The sequence below is a fragment of the Neophocaena asiaeorientalis genome, unplaced genomic scaffold (assembly GCF_003031525.2).
Source record: "Neophocaena asiaeorientalis asiaeorientalis breed wild unplaced genomic scaffold, Neophocaena_asiaeorientalis_V1.1 scaffold77, whole genome shotgun sequence".
Lineage (NCBI taxonomy): Eukaryota > Metazoa > Chordata > Mammalia > Artiodactyla > Phocoenidae > Neophocaena > Neophocaena asiaeorientalis.
This window is the reverse complement of record NW_020174645.1, coordinates 5095679-5119141: the sequence shown is the minus strand read 5'-3', so window position 1 is coordinate 5119141 and position 23463 is coordinate 5095679. Positions and strand designations below refer to the sequence as shown.

The following is a 23463-nucleotide window of genomic DNA, read 5'->3' as shown; positions in this document are numbered from 1 at the left end:
AAAGGCGGATACCCTCCGACCCGGCGATTCTGCTGCTAGTTTATTCTGCAGACTGATGCACGTGTGTGAGTGTACAGCGCTGTTTTAGAAAGACTGGAAGCTACCTGTCCACCAGTGGGGCCTGGACAAACATGAACAAATTACACTCGGTCGACCAGGGTTCCTCAGTCTTGGCACTATTGACATCTGGGGCTGGAAAATTCTTTGGTATCGGGTGCCGTCCTATGCATTGTAGGGTATTTAGCAGCGTCCCTGGGGCCTACTGGATGGCAGTAGCACCCACCCAGTTGCGACAACCAAAAATGTCTCTGGTGAGTGCCAAATATCCCTGGGGGCCAAAATCACCCCTGGTTGAGACCCACTGTCTTTTATACCGGTGTGAAGTCATGTCCAGGGTATTCTAAGGAAAGAAAGGTATGGGATAGCATGTGTATGACACGCTGCCATTTATGTAGAAAGAGAACAGGAATATATCTGTATTTTTTACATGATTGCGTGTATATTTATAAATTACTTCAGGAAAGACACCCAGGAAACTACCAACACTGGTCACCCCAGGGGGAAGACAACCAAAGGTGATGCGGGGAGGGGGATTCCTCAGCACAAATGCTTTTATACTCTCTGAGAATAAACTCTAATAGTTCTAATGGGCAGCCAGGTTGGAGAACCACTGCTCTAAACCAACATTTTCGTGTCTGGTGATTTTTCTCAGCCATCTGGAAACAGAGTTCATGTCGATTCTATAAACCGACTTGATGGTTTCTTAGCAAACCATAGTAAAATGTGTAGAAAGCAGCCCAGTCAGATGTACTTGAGTGCCCTGTTAGGAAATGGTACCTCTCTCAATCCGTGAGTGCGCAGTCTTGCACTCTGGGTGCTCCGTGAGTGGAGAGAAAACATTACTTGGGTAACCCCCCAACTTGCCAGTTGCAGACGGCATGTGGCTCTCCGTCTCCACTGCAGCCTCATGAGTCAGCCAGACGTTTGGTCCCCAAGCTATCTTTTCACCCACCGCCATTGCTTTGGCGAGTCTACCCTACCCACCATCTGGCATCCCCGAGGGTTCCGCACATCACACTCAATCCGCTTTGGGACATTTGTCTTTTTCGCAGGGGACTAAGTATTTGACACAGTGAATGCTGAAACAAGATGCCAAGAAAAAAAGAATCCACACGAAACGTTGCAATGTCTCATCCTTAGCAACTTTGTTTGGTTAGTACTGCATGACTCATAGCACATTCCAAGGCACTGGCCTTGAACATTGCTACATGCTCTAGGCATTATCAGTAACAAGATGCAATAGAGAACCACAGGCTCTTGCAAACTTGTCTCCAGTTTCTGGGCAGGAGGACCGTCCTCCCTGTTTTCTGTTTGCTTTGTGCCTAAGCTGGGCCAGCTCACCCTGTGACTTTGGAAGCCCTGCCTGTCTAGTCGATGCGTCCTATATATTATGCTACCACCATGACAATGTCATGAACGTAACTAATGAAGACCTACCACTTCCCTGCCTCCCATTTAAGTATGACAAAGGTGATCATAAAACCTCTACACAGATAATTTCATACAAAGCATGTCAAACAGCAGTTATAGCGGCATGTGATGTATCTGGCGAAGCTTGCGTTACTGAAGTTAATGCAAAAGTCAGCTTCCGCTCGTGGTCTTATTAAATATATATCCTAAGGGATCAGAGTCATCTATTAGAAACGGTGATAGCCCTGGTATAAATAAACGTTTCTTTAGAGTTTGGCATCAGTTTTTTGACGTGCTCCCTCAAAGCAGACAGTTTGTTGGAGGGATCAGGTTTGAGGGTGTGACACCCAAGGCGGCCAGGTTCTGTTGCAGGCGCTGGTGGTTCAGGTCCAAGGACAGAGGCGGGTCACGGTCACAGGTGCTGCAGGGCCTCCTGTCCTTGTTCCGTGTAACCGTCGTCGCGGTGGCAGTTGGCCCACTGGCCAAAGGACTCGTGGATGCGCACGTTTCTCTGCGTGTTGACCAGACGCTTCTTATCTCGGGAGAAGAAGCTAAACCTTTGAGAAGGGAAAGAAAGAAATAAGAGGCTGCCCTTGGCCATGCACATCACAGTTTTTGCAATGCCAGCAGCAAACGTGAGGGAGCAAATCAACTCGAGGTGTGAAAGAAAAAGTTCGGGGTGCGGGTCAGAAAGCAGCAGGGCATTCTGCGTGTCACTGTCACAGTACCTTGGAGGTGACACAGTGTGAGCAGGGTGTGCACATAGGTGATGTATCTCCCGCCTTAAGCACTACTGAGGATTTCTTCTCATGACCAGTGGAAATAAAAAGCTACTGGAAACATACATTATGGGTTTCTTTACCTTAATGATGCACAGAAAGAAATACTTGAAAGCCATATGGTACGTAAGACGATTCGGATGTAAAGAGATGAATATTTTAAATCCAAGTAATTATTGCATGTGGACTGGGAAACTAGGTAAGTAGCACATCAAAGCCCAAATCTCATGGATATTACTACAGCTTAGGATGAGGTGAAAGTAGGTAGTTAAGAAAAATGAGGCAATTAAAATATGTATTAAGGAATAGCATACACGGTTCTCTGATTAGATGGACATTATGAATATAGTATGTGAATGAAATTTGGGAAATATTAATTTGGACAAGTGACAAGAACTGATTTAATGGTGATTAAAACGGATTTAGTTTAAAGGTGAAAGCCTTTAGAAGTTATCACAGTAACTATCTACATAGCGACAGCTAAAGTAGACCAAGAGGTCTTTTCAAAACAGCTGTGACTATTGGTCATTGATCAATCTGAGTGAACCATCTGATTGATGCCTAAAAGATGAAAGTAGAAATCTCAGGCCAAAAGCTGATAATGTGGCCCATTTAAAACAAAGTCAGCTTAAACTCCACCTAAACAGAGACTAGGACCCTGGCCAGTAGACCTGAGTTGGCCTATTTTGAGTGTTTCCCCAAAGCCCTCTCTAAGCTGCCAGCTGTCCTTCTGTACTCTCCGCCTCTAATTAAAGATTCTTTCTATTTTTACCAAGTTCTCCTACTCCTGAATTTTGGTTTCTGAACTTGGTAAGAAATATAGTAGCTCTGTTATGTTTTCCAGGGGCAGGAATAGGAAGGAACCCCTGAAGAAGTCAAAGCTTCAGATCAACTATTTTCAGTTCCCTCTGTCCGTTTACCTATTCGTTTTTTGGTTTGTTTTTGTTTTTTAGTGCTGTGGCCTATGGAGTTCAGTTTTAATCACATCTGAGTGAAAATGATTTTCCTATTCTGTGGTTACTGGATCCTACAATAACTTCCTAGCAGGAATAAAGTGGTCTTTCATTGTAAAGCTGGGGCAAGCCAAGTTTGTCTAGAGAAATTCTCCCTACCAGCTAAAGTCTCTTTTTTCTGCAACCAATACGTGTACTGGCAGATGAAGGCATTCTTCTCATTCTGGGTTATTTGTGAGCTCTTTCCATAGGGTAATCAAAGCAATTAGCTGGCCAGAAAGACAGTAGCGCTCATCACTGTTACATGTCATGTCTACATGATTCAAGCAGGAAAGCCACTTGCCACTTCCTGTCCAAGGGGACACAGAAAGAATCAAGACAAAAGTCTCCTCCTCTGCTTTTCCTGTTTTAACAAGATCAAATGGCTTGCTGACTATGGCTTGGCAAAACAAAGCGGTTTAGAAAGCCAGGGTGTGAAGATCAAAAACACAGCGTTAGTGTCACTTGGGGGGGCGCAGGGATGGGTCACGGTGGGCGTTGATTACTGACCCGTCACTTAAAGGACCTTCTTTACTGGATCATGGACAAGGTGGTTTTAGAATGGAAACAGAAAAGACAGAAAGAATTATTGGTGACAGAGCCGAGAATTCCGAGGCTTCACTCGTGCATATGCAGCGTCATGAGCCACACGTTTGAAATCGCACTCCACACCCACTTCAAATGGGAACACGCAGGTGACGGCCATGCAGCTAAAGGGGCCAGAGGACACAGGCCAGCCCCAGCAGTAGCTGCAGCAGACATTCCAAAGGCACAGCTCAAAAGGAAACCAGAAAAATGCAGTGCCTACGAGGGACACAAGTCGTCGGACAGGCTGCAGTGTGGGGTCATCTATTATCAGTCCGGCTGCTACCATGGGCATTATGGCTGTAAACATCCTGGTTAGAAAAGTACAGATAGACACAGAGAAGATAAAAACAGGGGCGGCATGAAAAAGAAACACACTCCACAGACAGGTCAGCCGAAGGGTTTGCTTATGGTTGATGTGGAATTATGGCCCCCAACGCCCCCCATTCATATTTTGAAAAGTCCTAACTCCCAGGAGCTCAGAATGTCACCTTATTTATTTATTGAATGTCACCTTATTTAGAAATAGAATCTTTGTAGATGTAACTAGTTTTGGTGAGGTCATACCGGAGTAGGGCGGCCCTAATCCAATACAACTGGTGTCCTTATAAAAGGGGGAAATTTGGACACAGACACGCACACAGGAAGAAGGCCATGTGAAGATGGAGGCAGAGTTTGGGGTGATGCTTCTACAAGTGAACAAAGGCCAAAGATTGTCAGCAAACCACTAGAAGCTCGGAGAGAAGCGTGGAGCAGATTCTCTCTCATGGCCCTCAGAAGGAATTGACCCTGCCAACACCTTGATCTTGGACTTGTAGCTTCTAGGAACTGTGAGACTATACATCTCTATTGTTTTTTGTATTTTTTTGGGCATGCCACTTGGCTTGTGGGATCTTAGTTCCCTGACCAGGGATTGAACCCGGGCCCTCGGCAGTGAAAGCGTGAAGTCCTAACCACCGGACCGCCAGGGAAGTCCCTATCTCTGTTGTTTAAGCCAACTCAGTTTTTGGTACAACAGCCCTAGCAAACGGATACAGCGTGTGATGACCACGTAGGGAAGACAGGGTGGCCTCAAGGGCTGAAAACGCAGGCCTGGGTGTGGGGAAGGAAGTGTCAAAACCTGCCGTGGGATTACTCTTGGGTGTCTTCCAGCACGTCTCCCCCAGATGCCATGAGCTGTAGGCTATGTGCCCTGAAGGCAGCCAGGGGAGACCCAGGAGAGAAGGTGAGGCAGCCAGGATGGGCCGGGCAGGAGATGGCCTGCATCGTCACCCGCCTGGTAAGTCAGAGCTGACAGCGAGTGCTCGTCGGTTCCTTGTCTGGCAAGGAAAACGAAGAAGAAACTCCAACCAAGCCTCCAGAGCTGATTTTGAACAGCTCTGATTTCTTTTTTTTTTTTTTTTAAAGAGCTTGGCTGAGAAAAGATATAATTATCTCAAATGAGGTTTGAGAATTCTCTGCGTCTGGATCACCTTTGACACAACTTCACAGACTAGCTGGGTGTTGGCACCTTGGCAAAACTACCTGGATGGCTTCTCAGAGACAACGAGAAGGGGTTCCGTTTGGTAAATGAATGGGCCCAATCCCCAGGGGCCAGGCTAGCAGGTACCATTAGCTTTCCAGGGGCTCTAAGCCACAAGGTACTGCACTCACCTCTACCAGGACCCCTCTCTAGTGTAACACGGAGCCCCCAGAGACAAAGTCGTTGTTTGGGGGATGGCCCCAGATGCGCGGGGTGGGTATTTTGCCTGGACAGATGTTTGCCCACTGGGAAGTGCTGGACTTCCTTTGGGGCCCGATCAGGGGCCAAACTGATGCACCAGGGCCTTGGGACACCTGGGGTGTTCCAGCCGAGCTATTCTCCGGGCGTCTCGCTGGGATCATGGAACGGACGACCCCCTTCCCTCTCTATTCCAGGTGCCTTGCTGCAGGAGCCGCCTGCTCTAGAGGGACAGCCACTTCCATGGAGAAAGACTGGCTTGTTTTGGGCAAAAGTTGTCTCCTGGATACGATGTAGCTGGTTTCAAACTCCCCTGCCACCACCCCGCCCTGCGACAAATTATTTCTGGAAAAATCAAACCAAATGAAGTTCTAACAGTGGCATTTCAGGCAGTGTGATGGGCGGCTGTAAAGAAGCTATTTCTGGGCTGCAGTGAGCAGGGCGGTGGGTAGGGGGACAGGGAGAGAATGCCCTGCTGTTGCTACCGTCGGATACTTGGGTGGCTGCCTGCTCGAGGCCAAGCTTTCCAGTGTGTGAGGCCAGTTGTTCTGATCGCAGCTTCCCTGGCTGTGCCTCTGCGCCCCCTGCCAGCTGCCTGCCTCTCAGGTCAGTCCCCCGCCCCTGCTCAGCAGCGAGCAGCTGTGTGTATACCTGTCAGCCCGGGATTGAGAGCCGGGCACCACACAAAGGGGGCTCTGGTGCCTGGTGTCCACTGGGGATGAGGCTGGAGCCACTCAGGCGCTCCCTCGTGACCTGCCCAGCCAGTGCCAACCCAGACTGGCCAGCAGCTGCTCAGTCACAAGCTATTCTTGGAAGGTTTTCTGGGCACAGTTTTGACAGGCGGCAGGAGTTTCTGGTCCCCTTGACCAGTTCAGCCCAGAAATGTAGACTCTGGTGGCTCTGGCTGGTGGTGCATTTGAGAGATAAGGGAACTGGGCAGCCAGCCCACAGCTGGTGACTCGGGAAATGGGGTGAGGAAAAGGTGGGTGGGGAGGCTGAACGAGACAGCTGGGGCAAGCACTGTCTTGTCTTGGCCAGGAGGCAATCAAAAGGCATGGGTTCCAATCCCGACTTTGATCCATCCAGCAAGGTGATCGCAGTGAAGTCAGCGGGCTTCTCTGGGCCCCAGTTTCCTCATCTGAGAAATGGGGCTAATTGTCCCAGCCCTGAATCTCTGACAGGGTGGAAGATACCCTAGTTCAAGTGCTCCAAACCGGTGAAGCCCCTTCGAACCTCCATGGTAGCTACTGCTTACTTACTGGAGGGTGGGGAAAAGTGGTCGAGGGCGAGAAGCTGAGCTGGAGCACAGCTGTGAGCTGCACTAAAGAGGCTGTGTGACTAATACTCCATAAAAGCAAGGACAAAGGGACCAGACAGACCCAGACCGGTGCCCGAGAGTGAAGGATGGAGAGGGAGACAGGCATGGAACCGTCTTAAGAACTGTCATTCCCTTGCCCCGGTCCCCAGGGAAGATCCATCCCTGTCCCAGGCTCTAAGCTCCTGGCCACACTGATGCAGCTTCCGGTCAGTGGCCAAGGTGGACAAAGTGACCAGTGTCCTGTCTGGGCTGGTCAAAAGCCTTCTGTGCCATCTGGATCTTCCACTTATCCCCTACAAGGCTGGGGCGGCCATGGGACTGGCCACCTGCACCCTGTGGACAAGAGATTCTGAATTCTCTCTCCCTCTCTGTCTCTGACTCCCAGATTCCATCTGCTTCTCCTGCTGGGCTCAGAGCCCCAGGTCTTGCTGAGCAACCAGAGGCCAAACTGAAGGGGAGAAGGGTTTGAGAACAGGGCCCCAGGGTCCTTTCTGGAACAATCTGGAAAAGAGGACCAGACACCACAGCCTACTCGTGTGTGGGTAGAAGAACTAGTGGGAAAAACGTTGTTGGTTAATTCTGACAACTTTCCTCTGGATTTTACCCAGTTTGAGATTTGCAAAAACCAACTCTTAAGTACCTGTTTTAGAGAAAGGGGGCTGGAGTGGAAAACTAGAAAGTCAGAACATCCCCGCTTCAGAAGGAAGTCTTAGAATTCCATATGACTTGGAATTACAGTGCCAGACATGCTGTAAATGCAGCACACTTGGAGCAGAGATGCTAGAAAGGTCTGATTGTTAAAGGGAAGGAACTGCTGAAAGAAGAAGATAGATGCTGGTCTCCTGGTCTCACCCCTCCCCTAGCTAAGGGAGGAACTGTGTGGGCTCGCGAACTTATTCTCAATTTCCCCAGGTTTTAACCCAAAGCATTTAAGATCACTTCTGCTCATCCTTACATGCGAGTGGGGCTGGTGGACAGATCAGGGTCTAAGCGAAGTCAATCCCATTTCTTAGCAAGCACTGGATGGGAAAGCCTAACCAAGGATACTGAGTACATCATAGAATTGAGACCAAAGGGCTCCCTCTCCCCCAGGATGAGGCTACAGTGGACGCCGGTTACTTCCGTCTGCTCAGCAAACTGATCTTGCTTGGGGTCTGTCCTTCCCCAAATCCCTGTCCATGGGAACTGGATAGAGTTAAAGCTACTCTAAGTTTCAGGTGTGAGAATGAGACCCGGACCAGACCTATGGATGCACTGCCCTGTGGGGTGATCATGTGACCCAATCAGAGCCAAGGAGACTCAATTCTGTGACTTCTGTGGGAGATTCTCTCCTCCCACTGGAGTTTCAGACAAGAAAGCAGAAGCCTGAGCTGATGGCGGCCATACTGCCACCCTGAGGGGACAGCACGCCCAAGAATACAGCCCACAGAAAGGAAAACAGGTTGAGGCAGAAGGAACCAGGCAGAGCCCTGAGAACAAGACCTGGGTCCAGCTGAGCCTGAAGCCAGGATGACCTGAAAATCTCTAGCTGCTTGGCCAACAGTTTTCCTTTCTTTAAATTACTTTGAGTTGCGTTTCAAGTGCCAGTGGGAGATTACAAACGAATACGTGGCCAACATGGTGTTGGGATCCAGAGGAAGCCTATCTGGTTCCAAGCTTCACCCCCAGGAAATATTTATCCTTAACCAGAACTGGGGACCACAGCCCCTCCCAAATCCAGCGGATCTGCTTGACCGAGGGCCAAGCAAACAAGCAACGTGAAGCTGGCAGGAGAGGCTTGGAAAGGAGCCACGTGTTAATCCACACACTCCAGAGGGCGGCTAGCCTTTCCCAGGGCCCGGTATCTGAACAAGTCGCCCCTTTCTAAGGGCAGAGGGTCCAGCACTTACACACATTTTGCGTTCCCTTCCTATGCCCCAACACCGTGGATTACGTCAATTCACAGGACAAGAAGTAGCCAAGAATTTCCAAACAAAAGTGGAATTTAAAGGTTGAGGCGGGGCTTCCCTGGTGGCGCAGTGGTTGAGAGTCCGCCTGCCGATGCAGGCCACACGGGTTCGTGCCCCGGTCCGGGAAGACCCCACATGCCGCGGAGCGGCTGGGCCCGTGAGCCATGGCCGCTGAGCCTGTGCTCCGCAACAGGAGAGGCCACAGCAGTGAGAGGCCCGCGTACCAAAAAAAAAAAAAAAAAAAAAAAAAAAGGCTGAGGCATCTGAGTAACACCCCAGTTCCTCTCCCCACACACCCCAGTTGGCTTTCCAACCCATGCCACTCGCCTTCACAAAGCTTCTACCAGGGTTTGGGGGGAAGAACCGAAGCCTCTTCTCTAAGAAGGTGCAAGGCTGAGAGTCAGGAAGACCCTCTCAGGGGACAAAATGAGGCCACAAGACAACTGGGAGCAGAAGGCCCTCCTGCAGAGTTTGAAACGTGGGCTCTGGGCCAGGCTGCCTGGGTTCGAATCCTGACTCTGCCTCTTATTAGCTGTATGACCCTAGGCAGGTGATTGACTTCAGTGCCTCAGCTTCCTTAACTGTAAAATGGGGATGACAGTGCCCTCACCTCACAGGGCTATAGTGAGGACTCAGTGCCATTATCTGCAGGAACGGTACCCGGCAGATAGGTTCTTAGTAGATACTAGCACATAGTAGATTCTTACTAGATACTAGCTAACTAGACCAGAGCTTTAACCCTTTATCTGAAGGGCTACAGGGGTCAACGAACCTAAAACTGTTTGCAAGACTGTATGACTCCACCCTCACACCCCCACCATCCCCACCGCCGCTGAAAGGGTCTGCAAACTCTCATTCAAATCTCAAAGGAGTCTTTTGACGCAAGGACTCCGAAGTAGCTTTAAGTCTAGTTGAGGGCTAGGACTAGGCCGCTCTTTCTCTTGTGTGTCCCCCACAGCCACCAGGGCCCAGTGCTGCTTGTATTATACACCAGTGAATACTTAGTGGAGAGACAGATGGATAGGTGAAGTCATCACAGAAAAGCATATATGGGGTGGACCCGCGGCCATTCAGACACCTCGGAGCTGGGGTTTCAAGGCCTTAAGATGCGTGAACCTTTCCCACCATGCAGTATTTGCTGTCCTCAAAGACATGCCCCGACTGACACACTCAAGCAAGCCCAGGCCCCAGCCCTTTCCCACCCCCTAGGCCTTCCCCAAACCTCTCTGCCCAGGGACCCCCCGCAAGGAGGAACTCAGCCTTCAATGTACAGAGGTGACCCTGCAGTCAAGGGCCAGGCCCAGCGTGCCCCGGGCTTAGGCCGAGCCCCGCGGGAGGTGGTTAGTAACAAGCCCAGCCCTGGAGCAGGTGCCCAGGAGAAGTAAGAAGCCGTGTGAGCCGCCAGCTCAGCCGCGAGCGAGCAGCCCCAGACGCCGGGAGCGCAGCACTTACAGTCGCTTGATCCCAGACTCCGGCTGGGGGGACATTCTCGGGTGGGTGACGGGTGGAGGTTGGGGTATTCGATTTTCCTCTTCTATTTCTTCACTGGAAGGAGTTGAGAGGTGTGAGATAAGAGTCAAAAATTCCATGAGAGCTGGAATATTCTCTCTGATGGTCTGGGAGGGCATGTACTTTTTCAGGGAGTGAAAATAAGGGACCCAGGAGGACCAGCAACGGTGGCCTTTGCCCCATAGGCTCTCTGCCTCGGGGGCTGGCCTCTGGAATGGCCAGTTAAGAGGAAGGATCAGTCCTGGAGGCAACGGACACAGGTGCCTGCAGGCCGTTTGGCCCAGTTGGTCACATGTGAGAAATTTCAGGAAGGTACCCACATCTCTATTTTAAGTTTACTTTGGAGATTCTAGCCGAAAAGAATGGCTTCCTATTTTCTGTTCTTGCCAAATGCTTCCTTGTCTCCACACCTTTGTGGTTTATTCTGCCTAGAATATGCCACCCACAACATCTTCCATACCTGAAACGTACCCCCCTATCCTTTAGGGAAGGCCCAGTTCAAATGCCACCTCCTCCATGAAGCCTTCCTGATTTCTGCCCCATTCCCAAGCCAGAAGTGATTTCTCTCTTCTTCGAACAGCCAGTGCACAGACTGTCATAAAACTTTCTTATGTGCCAGACTCACAGTGGGTTTTCAATAAAAATGTGTGGCACTGTTTTTTCTCTGATGTCTTATCTTCCCTACTGGGGCAGGGACCACATCTGGTGCATCTGTCCTTCCTTCCAGCTTTCCATTCAACAGGTAGTTGTTGTGCGTCTACTCTGAGCTAAGCTGCATCCTAAGTGCAGGGAACTTAGTCATGAACAAGACAAATAAGGTTTCTGGTCTCATGTTGTTGCATCTAATGCGGAAACAGACAATAAAACAAGCATGTTCATAAACAGGATAATGTGAGACGATGAAAACAGCCATGAAGAAAGTAAAACTGGGTAAAGTGATAGACAGTGACTAGGACAGAGCGCTCCTTTGGAGGGGTGTTGATGGAGAAGGAAGGCCTCTCTCAGGAGGTGACATCTGACCCGAACCCTGAATGACCAGGAGGCAACCATGGGAAGAACCAAGGGGAATGTTTTCCCAGCTGCAAGAGCAGCATGTGCAAAGGTCTTGAGGTAGAACCGAGCGTGGTGTGTTTTGAGGAACCAATAGCAGGGTAGTGTGTACAAAGCTGAACAAGTGTGAGGTGGCATGGTATTAGATGGTGCTCTAAGCCAGGTGCAGTGCTGTCCACAGAACTTTCCACGAGGATGGAAATATTCTATATCTTCATTGTTCAATACAGTGGCCACTAGCCACACGTGTCAATGGAACGCTTGAAATGTGCCGAGTGCAACTGAGGAACCGAATTTTACATTTTACTTAAGTTTAACTCATTTAAATTTAAATAGCCACATGTGGCTAGTGGCTAGTGTATCAGACAGTGTGGCTCTAATATGTACAAGGAGTTCATTGGCCACGGATGGACTAAATGATCAAATATTAGGCTCTATCGCTCCACCATCTCTTATCTCTAATTCCAAAATCCAAAAGGCTCTAAAAACCAAAATTCGTTTTGTTTTCTTTTATTTTTGGTCATTCACTTGGTGGCAACACCTGAAATGAAATCTCGTGAGGCTGTTTATAGTCTTTATTTATCCCATTTAGTAGGAATGTTCGTATCTTTTGCTGCGAAAATATTCACGTGTTTGATTTTGGAAGAGCTGCCCCAGAGCTCGCTGGCAGTATAAGGTAATAAGGTAATACAGTATACATAATATTCTTTTCTAACAGGAATGCACCTGAGCCCGAGTTTCAGAAAGGAATTATGAGTTGGTATGTATGTGCTTCAGGCCAGAGATGGTCCCCACAACGAATACAGATGCAATCCTTGTCTTCCAGGTGTGAATTTGTCCCCAGCCTCTGCACAACCTCACAAAGGAGCCAGCCTGGGAGCTCCCAGGGGCACTCACCTCTTATAGTATGCCAGTTCCTCCTGCAACAAAAACACTTTGGACTTGAGCTCGTTCCTCTCGTGCAGCACGTCCCGCAGTTCCTGCAGTGTGAACCGGGGGCGGTTGGGGTCCTTGAGATCCATGGCCACCTTCTCTGCCTCGGAGACACACCCGTCTCCACCCAGCTCCATCTGGAGGAGGGCAGAGATGCTGCTAATGAATTCCTGGCCGCCGCCACCAGCACCCACTCCGCATCCTGCCGGAGCCCGAATTTCCCACCCTCCCGGGGCCTGAGCAGCTTGCTGAGGACGCTATTTTAAGAACTCGAGGGTGGCCTCTGCTCATGTTCTGTGCAGTCAGCATCCCTCGGGAGACCAAAGCGAGCGGCCACCTGCGCATTGTTTGACTTCTCGATAGCCAGACCTGCAGTCCTGGCGCCTCCCCACCTGACCCAGGGTTTTATGACAAATAACATGAAAAGGTGTCCGAGGAGAAGAAACCGTGTACTACCCAATGCTGCCACCCTCTTCAATCTGCCTGCTTTCCCTTTCCCACGTTCTTGACTCATTTTCTAGCCAAGTGCATTGCTAATTTGGCCAAAGTTGTTGGAATCAGAGCCAATGTGCAATTCTCTATCCCTTTCCATTTGATATTAAGTCATATACAGTTTCCCATTTGTTACTGGCCTTCTGGTCAAGCCTGCTCCTCCCCAGTGGCTGTGAGCATCTTTTCACTGGAGTTTGGTGGAAGCCCTGGTTGGGGCGGGGGCGGGGTGGGTAACATCCCAGCCAATGTTCACACGCAGGGCATTTATTTCTTTTCCACACGGGTCACACAGATGGATCCTAGCCTGTTAAATCGCCTGCTCCACACCCAAATCCCATCCTCCTGCCCTCTTCCACAGCAAGGAGCTTTTTAAAAAAAAACTGTGATAAAATTCGCTTGACATAAAATTTCCATTTTAAAATGTGCAGTGCAGTGGGTGGTGTTTAGGACATTCACAGTGCTGTGCAAGTACCACCTCTACCTAGTTCCAAAACATCTTCCAGAGGAAACTCCACACCCATTAGCAGTCACTCCCCATCCACCCCTCCCCCACCCCCCGCAAGCCCCTGGCAACCACCATCTGCTTTCCATCTCTATGGATCTGCCTTTTCCGGACATTTCCTAGAAATGGAATCATATGATATGTGGCTTTTTGTGTCTGGTTTCTTTCACTCAATGTTTTCAAGGTTCATCCACATTGTAGCCTGTGTCAGTGCTTCATTCCTCTTCATGGCTGAATACTATTCCACTGTGTGAAGAGACATTTTATTTATCCTTTTATCCACTGATGGACATTTGGGTTGTTTCCACCTTTTGGCTATTGGGAACAATGCTACCATGAACATCTGTGTATGAAGATTTGTTTGAACACCTGTTTTCAGTTCTCTGGGGTACACACCTAGGAGTGGAACTGCTGGGTCATATGGTGACTCTATGTTTAACTTCTGGAGGAACTGCCAGTTTTCCACGGTGGCCGCCCCATTTTACATTCTTGCTAGCGGTGTAGGAGGGGTTTGACATTCTCCACATCCTTGCCAACATTTTTTTCTTTTTTGATAGCAAGGAAGTTTTTGCAAGCTTTCCAAGTCAGCTGGCCAAATCTGCAGGTGGCCCACACTCTCCAGGCAGTGTACTATTCCTGACACCCTTGAGCTGCCAATGTCTCGTGATCGTCTAGAAGGAGTGGACAAAAGCTTAGGACAACAGTGGGAAAGCTCTGGAACAAGGGAAGGAGGGACTGAAATACAGAACTGCCCCCCGCCCCCACCCCCCCAAAAAAATCCCACAGAAGCACAAGGAGAAAGGGACTCCCACCTAGATGGGCCAGGATGCTGAAGGACTCCAGAAGACAGAGCTGAGAGGCCTCCCGTCCTGGGAGAGTCAGGGACGTGCTGTTCTGGGAAAGGACACTTGAAAGGAGACACCTCCCACCAGGGCAGATCAGGTGACAGAAGAGCCACCCGGCAGGTCAGCAGCTGAGCAGCAGGCAGCAGGGGAGGCACCTCGTGGCAGCAGGAAACTGAAACCTGACACACGCCGCCCCCTCAGACCGGCTGGGCATCGGAGTGGGGCCTCTTTCCACCCACGAACTTGGGGAGGAAATGGTGGAGGATTTAACTTCCCGAGAAGGCACTCTAAGGCATCTGCTGATGCCACACCTTCGGGGGGCTGTGTCCTCAGGGTGCGTCTTCAGTGTTTGACTCCCTCTGCAGAGCCTTGGGGGCTGCTCCTTGGACCACCTGATGGCCACACATTCAGATGGTACCCCCTACCCAAGCTCCGTAGTGCAAATGCCTAGTATACAGCAGGCACTCACTAATGCCAGTTCCCTTCTCTTCCTCTGCCCAGGTTAATCTCAGAGCATCCTCAGATGTCTAGTTTTTTTTTTTTTTTTTTGCGGCACGCGGGCCTCTCACTGTTGTGGCCTCTCCCCTTGCGGAGCACAGGCTCCGGACGCGCAGGATCAGCGGCCATGGCTCACGGGCCCAGCCGCTCCGCGGCATGTGGGATCTTCCCGGACCGGGGCACGAACCCGCGTCCCCTGCATCGGCAGGCGGACTCTCAACCACTGCGCCACCAGGGAAGCCTGGATGTCTAGTATTTACTTAACATTACTGGGCATCAACTTTCTGCCTGCTGGTCACTGAGCTAATGAGACAAATAGGACAGTTGGTGGTGGAGGAAAGATACACACAAATTTACAAGGTAATATAATTAAAGAGGTACAGGCTCCAAGAAGGATCACGGAAGACGTTACTGCAGATGTGGTCTCTGTGCATGGGGTCTTGACGAATGTGTAGGAGTTCACCAAGAACTCTGGGCCCACCCTGGCGGGGGCACCCTCCCCCATTTTGTTTGGCCTTCACTGTGTTCTAAAACTCTTTTGAATTAGTTGCCAATGGTTTTAGATCAGGAGATTTCACACTGAAGTTTGGGTCTGGGGCTTCCTTTTGGGAAAAAAATTGGAAGACTGGATCCCACTGGGTCCACATGGCAGCACTGGGCTGGTAACTGCATAGCAGCTGCTCCCTTTTACATGCTATTTCTATGGCTGCCCACTGCCCTCCCCTTTTTCCTTCCCTGCCTGTGGACTCCATAGGTGCTGGCGGCTGCAGACTCTAATCTCAGGCTCACACACTCCCTCCAGCCCCACCCTCCCCAAACAACTCAGGCCCTGACATTCACTGGGCAAGTCCCCTGACTTTCGGCCTCTCTGGGAAGGGCCAGCTGAAGGGTCCACACGCCCCTCACTTTCCAAGGGGACTTTAGGCAAGCTGCTTGCTCCTCCCTGGGCCCTCGTTTCCCCATCTAGCCCTCAAAAACCCAATAAGGACTTCTGTGGTGGTCCAGTGGTTAAGACTCCATGCTGCCAATGCAGGGGGCGCAGGTTCGATCCCTGGTCGGGGAACTAAGATCCCACATGCCGTGCAGTGTGGACCAAAAAAAAAAAAAAAAAACAAACAAAAAAACCCAATAATATTTCTAAGGGCCCTTCCCACCCTGACATCCGGGGATTCCTATGAATACAGGCTTTCAAGGCGCAGCAGTTCCCATGGGTTGACATCACCCAGGACGTCAAAGGGCTTCCTTAGAACCTGAGTTCTTTTCCTCTGGACAGCTCTCTTTTTTTTTTTTTTTGGCTGTGCCGAGCGGCTTGTGGGATCTTAGTTCCCTGACCAGGAATCAAACCCATGCCCCCTGCAGTGGAAGCGTAGAGTCTTAACCACTGGACCACCAGGGAAGTCCCAGGGACAGCTCTTCTATCAGAGGAGCAACCTGATTCCCTTATAGCTTGGGGGATTCCCAGACAGGTTTGCAAAAAAAGTCCTGTCTTCCGGGACCATTGCCTGCAAGTGCAGAAGAGGGTAAGCTTGGGGGTCCAGCTCTTCGGCGACCAGCACAGGCACTGATGCAGGCCAGTCCTCAAGAGACACAGCGAAGGCTCTTCCCAACACGGCAATCGGGCTAATCAGAAGCGAGCCTTCTAGGCTTATTCCACGAGGGACCGCGGAGGTGGCTCGGGTTATCGCCGATTGTCTGCTGGTCCCCTGAGGATCTCTGGGCACAGCTTGAGGGAGATGCCCGAGGCCCCAGGTGCTCCCTAGGGAGGCCCCAGAGACCGGCTGACAAGCAATGGGGCCTTGTCATTGGTGGAGGGAGGTGACACCCTCCACCAGGGCTCTCCATCCTGAGGCCTGGCCTCCTGGGCACACTCCCCACTGCCTGGGCACAGCAGGGCCACTTCCTGTGCTCTTGAAGGCCACTGAACAGACTTCTGAGCAGCCCCTGGGCCAGCAATGGGGAATGACTCTGCTCTGGTCACCCTTGGTAGCTCCAGGCTACCGCGAATGAATTCAGCCTGAAAACCCTGTTTCACAGGCCAGCCACCAGGACCCCATCTGCTTTCCCTGTACACTTAAAAAAGAAAAAACCTTCACTTACTAGGAAATCAGAACTTGTAAGGCAGAGACAGTGACATCAAGGAGGTACTATTAACTTTACAGTTTTCTTATTGATTTTATATAAAGTCCCTTAGACAGGAAGCCAACCTCATTTTCTTAAGGGTTTATATGTCTAACTGTCAAAGGCAGGAAAACCGTCAGTTAAAATATGAGAAGCTGGATGAACTGGAAAACATGCTGAGTGAGAAGGCAGTCAGGATCCCCTGTTGTATGATTCCATTTCCATTTTGGACATTTCTGGACATTTCTGAAATGTCCAAAAGAGAAATCCATAGAGACGGCAAGTAGATTAGTGGTTGCCAGGGCTGGGGGGAGACAGAGATGGGGACTGAGTGCTAATGTGTATGGCATAGCTTTCTGGGGTGATGGAAAAGTTCTAGATAGTGGTGACGATCTCACAATACAGTGAATATACTAAAAAGCACTGACTTGGGGACTTCCCTGGTGGTCCAGCGGTTAAGATCCCGCCCTTCTAATGCAGGGGGCGCGGGTTCGATCCCTGGTCAGGGAACTGAGATCCCACAGGCCATGCGGCGCGGCCAAAAAATGAAGAAACCACACAAAACGAAAACCAACCAACCCAACAAAAGAACACTGACTTGTACACTTTAAATGGTTGGATTGTATAGTCTGTGAATTACATCTCAATAAATTCCACCTCAATAAATATGTTATAAAAATATACAAAGAGTCTTGCCTACTGGAGATCACACTGAAATGATGGTGATGCATCTCAGAAAGAATCATATGAATCAAGAGGCAATGATAAGAATGGATTCCTCCCCCGCTCTGGATCCCTCCATAGCTCCCACCTTCCCTCACCAACCTGGTGCCAGGACTAACCGCAACCCCAGCCACACCCTGCACGTTCTCTAGTCTGGATCATGCTGTTCGTCCTGCCTGGAATGGCCTGCCCCACATTCTACCCCTGGACATCCTACCCATCCCACAAGACCCATCTCAAGGCCCTGAAGAGCTGCACTGCCCTCTCCTCTCCACTCAGAATTCACTGTGTCCTCCTCTGATCCCACCACCCTCTATCCGTGCCACACTAACCTTTAGACCGACTGAATCAAGTCAATTTCATGTCCCTCATTTGTCAGATAGGAAACTGACCATCAAAGAGATGGACAGGCCCCAAGTCACATGGCAGCGGGTGATGAAGCCACCACTACCCGCGGCTTCCCTGTTTGAGTGACAAGCATCCTGAATGCCACTCAGCTCCCAGGGATGCCGTCAAACCCCGCAAAGACGCTCTGGGTTTGGGAACAGACGCTGCAAAGAAGCTCAGTGGGTCAGTCATAACTGCTACCGGATTTTACTCCCCTGTTTCTGTCCCACCCCCATCGTGCCAGAAAGGAAACTGCAACCGACTGGCAGCCGTGCCATGGAGGTGTGAAATGTCCTTGTCCTAAAGAGACCTGGAGCGGGGTTCAGAGTCTTGTGGCTGGGGTGATGTCCTCAGGACCCAGGTTTGGACCAGGCCCCACCTGCCCAGCCGGAGACAGGCCTGAGCTCTCGTGGGGCTCAGGAGGTTGGAAGGGGTACCCAGGGAAGGCTGGGGGGGGGGTGTGATGGCGCCAAGCTTCTCCCCCTGGCGCCTCCTCTCCATCCCCCTGCTACAGATTTGGTCCAGCCCTCACCTCTCTTGCCGGGACTACTGCAAAAGGTTCCCAACAGCCACGTCTGCCACCAGCTCCTTGTTCAAACTCTCTTCCGTAAGCTCAGAGCTGATCCTGTCACTCCCCTGCAGAAACCCTGTGAAAGAATCCACATCCCTCACTGCTCAGTGTTTTTTGTGTGTGGCATTCTCAGCCCCGACTCTCTGGCACGGACGATTAACATCTGTTGTCTCCGATTGGTCTGTATCCATTCCCACACATCTTTGGGCTGAGTCATTGCAATTTTCCTCTGGAGAAACTTCCCTTTCCCACTCTCTGTGAGTGTGGCTTAGATAGGTGCCATCTCCATGTGGCTCAGGAATGGACGACATGCATATTCTAACCTCAGACTACAAAGACTGATTCAGTGGTGGGCTAATGAGAGGCTCCCTGAGACTCTCGCTGAGAATCTGGGAAAGAAGCAATTTCTTTCTGCTGGGGTTGCAAAGCTGGCTGAGTACCAGGGGCCACTATATGGCAAGAGGCTGCTTGAGAATGACAACAACACAGAGGAAAGCAAAGCTGAGAGAAGGTCTGAAACAAATTCCTGACAGCATCATTTGGGCACCTGGAACCAGCTATACCTGAAGCCATCATTAACTCAAAGCTTTTAGTTATTCAGCTGAAAATTCCTTAAAAAAAAAAAATCCTTAAACCATTTTAACTTAGGCTTCTGTCACTTTTAGCCAAAAGCAGACTCTAACCTCTCCTTTTTAAGTCTTCTCTCCATTACCTCCCTATCTGTAGCCCAGAGGTTCTTGTCCTTCCAAGAACCTAGAAGTGTATGGCCTGAATTCACAAGACACTTAATGACTGTGCTCGGACTAGAGCCAACCTGATGGTAAGCTCCTCTGTCTAACCTCCCCCACCTGTAACCCAAGAGACCAGCACAGTGCCTGCAAACCAGAAACAGTCAATAAATATTTGTTGGAACAAATGGCAAGTGCGGAGCTTTCCTGTGATGGTTCATTATACTCTCCTGAAACGGCACCTCCATCTTCTACACCTACGTGTCAAAATCTTAGCGTTATTATCACTGACATCCAGCTGAAGCAAGAGCTCGTCCATGAAACTCCACGCCACCCCCATCAGGATTAACTGCACTCTCTCTGTGTTCCTGGCACATTCTGGGGGCACATCTACGTGGGAGACACCTCTGGTGCCCCGTGTCACATCCTGGGCCCACCTGGATTTTGCTGCAGCTGTGGTGCAGTTCCATCCATGTGGACCGGGGCCCACCTCAAGCACACGCTGTACGTCTTTCCATTTCTGCTCCATAAGTTCTGCCCAGGAGTGTTGGGGAGATGACACCTCCGGGGGCCACTCTTAGCTAACTGGGGACAGGCATTTGTGGATAACTGTTCTAAGCCTTTCTTCTCCAGAAAGACAGTTCCGGGAGGTGTTCTATGGTGCTTCTCAGAGGTCCCAGCGGGACTGAGCTCCCACTGTGACCTCAATGACACACCCTCAAATTCCCTTTTCCTCCTTCCCTCACTTCTCTGGTCTTTGGGATCACCTCACAAATTAAACTCCTGCCCAGAGTCCTTTTCTCAAGCTCTGCTTCAAGGGAACCCAGACTAAGACAACCCCTTACCACTAAGACAACCCCCTTCCACCTTAAGTGTGGCTGCTGGTCTCCAAGTCTGTCTCCTGCACTGGGCTGTAAGCTGCTTGAACCTCCACAGCACTCAGCGCAGTGCCTGCAGATAAAAAAGCAGACTTCCCTCTGCAGCTTACCTGGCCAGCATCACTGGCCCCTGCCGACCTCTCTGACCTTATTCAGACCCTCTCCCTCATTGTCAGCTTGCACAACAGGCACCCTTGCCTTCTTATACTTTCCTGACTGCACTGCAATTTCTCCTGCCTCAGGGCCTTTGCACATGCCACCCCCCCACCGCTTCACCTAGTTTACTTGCACTCATTCTTTTGATCACCTCCTTGAGGAAGCCTTTTTGACTCCCCCAGACTATCATGGTAATAGTAACAACAGCTAACACTTTAAATGAACTAACTAACTCATTTAATTCTCAGAGCACCAACACTTTAAATGAACTAACAACTCATTTAATTCTCAGAGCACCAATCTGGGGGTAAGTATTGTTATTAGTATTCCCATTTTAGAGATGAGAAAACTGAGGCGCAAAGAGGCTAAATAATTTATCCAAAGACACGGAGGCAGTAAGGAACCGAGGCAGACTGGCTCTAGAGTCCACACAGTTAGTTACGCACTCCAGACCCTCCCTCAGTTATGGGACCTTCTGGCACCATCCCTCTCCTTTAGCATGAATCACCGTTTTAAAATAAAATCAAGATATAATTCACTTACCTTACCATAAGATCCACTCTTTTTTTTTTTAATTGGATGTGCCACGCAGCTTGTGGGATCTTAGTTCCCCAACCAGGGATCGAACCCATGCCCCCTGCAGTAGAAGCATGAAGTCCTAACCACTGGACCACCAGGGAATTCCCAAGATCCACTCTTTTAAAGTATAAAATTCAGAGAGGGACTTCCCTGGTGGCGCAGTGATTAAGAATCCGCCTGCCAATGTAGGTGACACGGGTTCGAGCCCTGGTCCGGGAAGACCACACATGCCACAAAGCAACTAAGCCCGTGTGCCACATCTACTGAGCTTGTGCTCTAGAGCCCGCGTGCTGCAACTACTGAGCCCAGGTGCCACATCTACTGAAGCCGGCACGCCTAGAGCCCGTGTTCTGCAACAAGAGGAGAAGCCTGCACGCTGCAACGAAGGGTAGCCCCCGCTCGCCGCAACTAGAGAAAGCTCGTGTATAGCAACGAAGACGCAACGCAGCCAATAAATAAATAAAAGTTAAAAAAAAACCCATTAAAGAAATTCAGAGATTTTTAGTACGTTCAGAGTTGCGCAACCATCATCACTATCTAATTTCAGAACATTTCCATCACCCTGAAAGAAACCGCGTACCCACCAGAAGTCACTCCCCATACTCTCCTTTCCCCAGTCCCTGCAACCACCAGTCTGCTTTCTGTCTCTATGGATTGGTCTATTCTAGACATTTCAAATAAATGGACTCATACAATATGGGGGCTTTTGTGTCTGGCTACCTTCACTTAGCATGTTTTTGAGGTTCATCCAAATTATAGCTTGTCTCAGTATTCCATTCCTTTTTATGGCTGAATAATGTTCCACTGTGTGCAGAGATCATATTTTGTTTATCCATTCTTCAGTTGATGGACATGTAGATTGTTTCCACCTTTTGGCTGTTGGGAATAGTGTTGCTATGAACATTTGTGTACACGTTTTTATGTGGTCATACATTTTAAGTTTTCTTGTGCATATGCCTAGAATTGGAATTGCTGGGTCACACGGTATATTATGTGATTATTTGACTAATGTCTGTCCCCCATACTGGCTGTAAGCTCCATGTGGACAGGAACTAGTTCTCTATTTTATCCCCCGTGCCTGCAACACAGTCAACAATTATTTGAATGAATGAATGAGTGAATGGCAGATGCCCAGTAACCACCACCGAGCTGGATACCCTGGGCTAGAATGCTGGGAGTCCTGGGTTCCAGGCTCAGCCCTGCCTCTGCCCAGCTGTGTGTCTTCTAGCCAGCAGCTGGCCCTCCCTCGGCCTCCTATTTCTCTCAAGTGTAATGAGGAAAAAGCAAGGCAGCCTGGCCCCCCTCAAGCCAGCCTGCAGAAGACAGCTTCCCACTCACCACAGGCTCCTCCTCTCCGTTCTGGCTGAGTTCACCCTGCAGCCTCTCTCTCAGCTTCCCGAGCTCCGCCCGCAGGCTGCCCATCTCCTGCTCCTTGGTTTGCAGATCTGCCTCCAGTTCTACCTTCTGTTCGATCAAGGCCTTCCCCTGGGCCTCCACCACTGTGACGCGGTGCCGGAGGTCGTGGTTGATCTTCATCAGCCGGGTCTGCTGCTGCTGCAGCTGTAGAGAGATGAAGGCTACTGGATGGGGCCGCCACATCCAGTAGCTCATGTTGTGTACTGCACAAGAGCAAACCATCTACAGGCGTGCCATTCATACTGCAGATGCCTTGATTTGTTTGAAATTTGTTCACGTTCTTACAACTCTGTCGATGCCAGAGATGGGCAATGTGTATATTTACTATGATAATTTTATGACAGATGGAAGATAAGTGTCTTGTTAGTATATTATGACAGTTTCCCAACAGAGGGAAGTAACATGCCTTGAGAAAGGGGCATCTTTTTCTAATTTAGGCAGAGACACCGTATAGGTTCCCGGAGCAGCCTGGACCACGCTGGGGCACGAAGGGGATGGGCTGGAGGAAGCCTCAGAGTCAGACAGAGGCTGACCGGGCCCTGGGACCTCCTCAGTGTGTGGAAAGAGTCAGGTCACTGGGCAGTGCCATGTTCCCTCCTACTGCTCCAGTGAAGACTCGGCCGAGGGTCCTACGCACGGCAACTGTTTCAGGGCTGGGCCTCTCAAGCCGTAAGCAGGATCCCCACCCCATGGAGCCCATGGAGTGAGACCGACAGGGAGAAGGGGCGCTTCCTGAGGGGAGGATCCCGTCTCTTGCTGGTACCCACTGGCCGGGAGGGCGGACACAGGGCTGGGGCTCAGCACTTACAGCCTCGACATCCTCGTTCTTCAGCCCGAGCTCCCGATCCTTGGCGCGGATCTCGTCGCGCTGTTTGTCCACCACCTCCTTCAGCTTCTTCATCACCTGCCGCTCCCGCTCCGACATGCCTGGGGTGGGGTGAGAGGGACCCGTGGGTGTGTCCACCTCCCTCCGCTGCTTAAACCATCCGGCGGCTCCCCACCGAGATGAACCTGCCCCCCACCTCCTCCTGGACTCACCTCTGCTCGTCTGCCCCTCCCCAGCGCCTGCTTTCTGCCCCTCCACCCTTCCCCTGCTCATCCCCACCGCAGGGCATTTGCTGTTTCCAGCTTCCGCAAGTCCCCTTCCTACCAACCTCCCCCAGGCTGGCTCCCCTTGATTCTCAGGCCTCAGCTCAAAGTCACCTCCTCACAGAGGCCTCTCCTTCCCCCACCACCCCCCGCCCAGGAGCCCCCTCCCCCCCCCC

At 50.6% G+C, this 23463-nt stretch overlaps 1 protein-coding gene across 2 annotated transcripts in view; it reads right to left on the bottom strand.

Annotated features, from left to right (window-relative positions):
• Positions 1 to 1180: 1180 nt before the first annotated feature.
• The window catches only part of RILPL1 (Rab interacting lysosomal protein like 1), a 43560-nt gene continuing 21277 nt past the window's right edge, over positions 1181 to 23463 (bottom strand). Inside the window, exons 3-7 of one of the 2 annotated variants that reach the window (XM_024758716.1) lie at positions 23007 to 23125; positions 22121 to 22342; positions 12270 to 12442; positions 10266 to 10358; positions 1181 to 2027 (exon numbers count right to left, since the gene is read on the bottom strand). In XM_024758716.1, coding sequence (XP_024614484.1) covers positions 1883 to 2027; positions 10266 to 10358; positions 12270 to 12442; positions 22121 to 22342; positions 23007 to 23125 — 752 coding nt within the window. In that variant the 3' untranslated portion in view covers positions 1181 to 1882. The remainder of the gene's footprint in view (positions 2028 to 10265; positions 10359 to 12269; positions 12443 to 22120; positions 22343 to 23006; positions 23126 to 23463) is intronic. The other variant, XM_024758717.1, reaches the window with a different exon arrangement.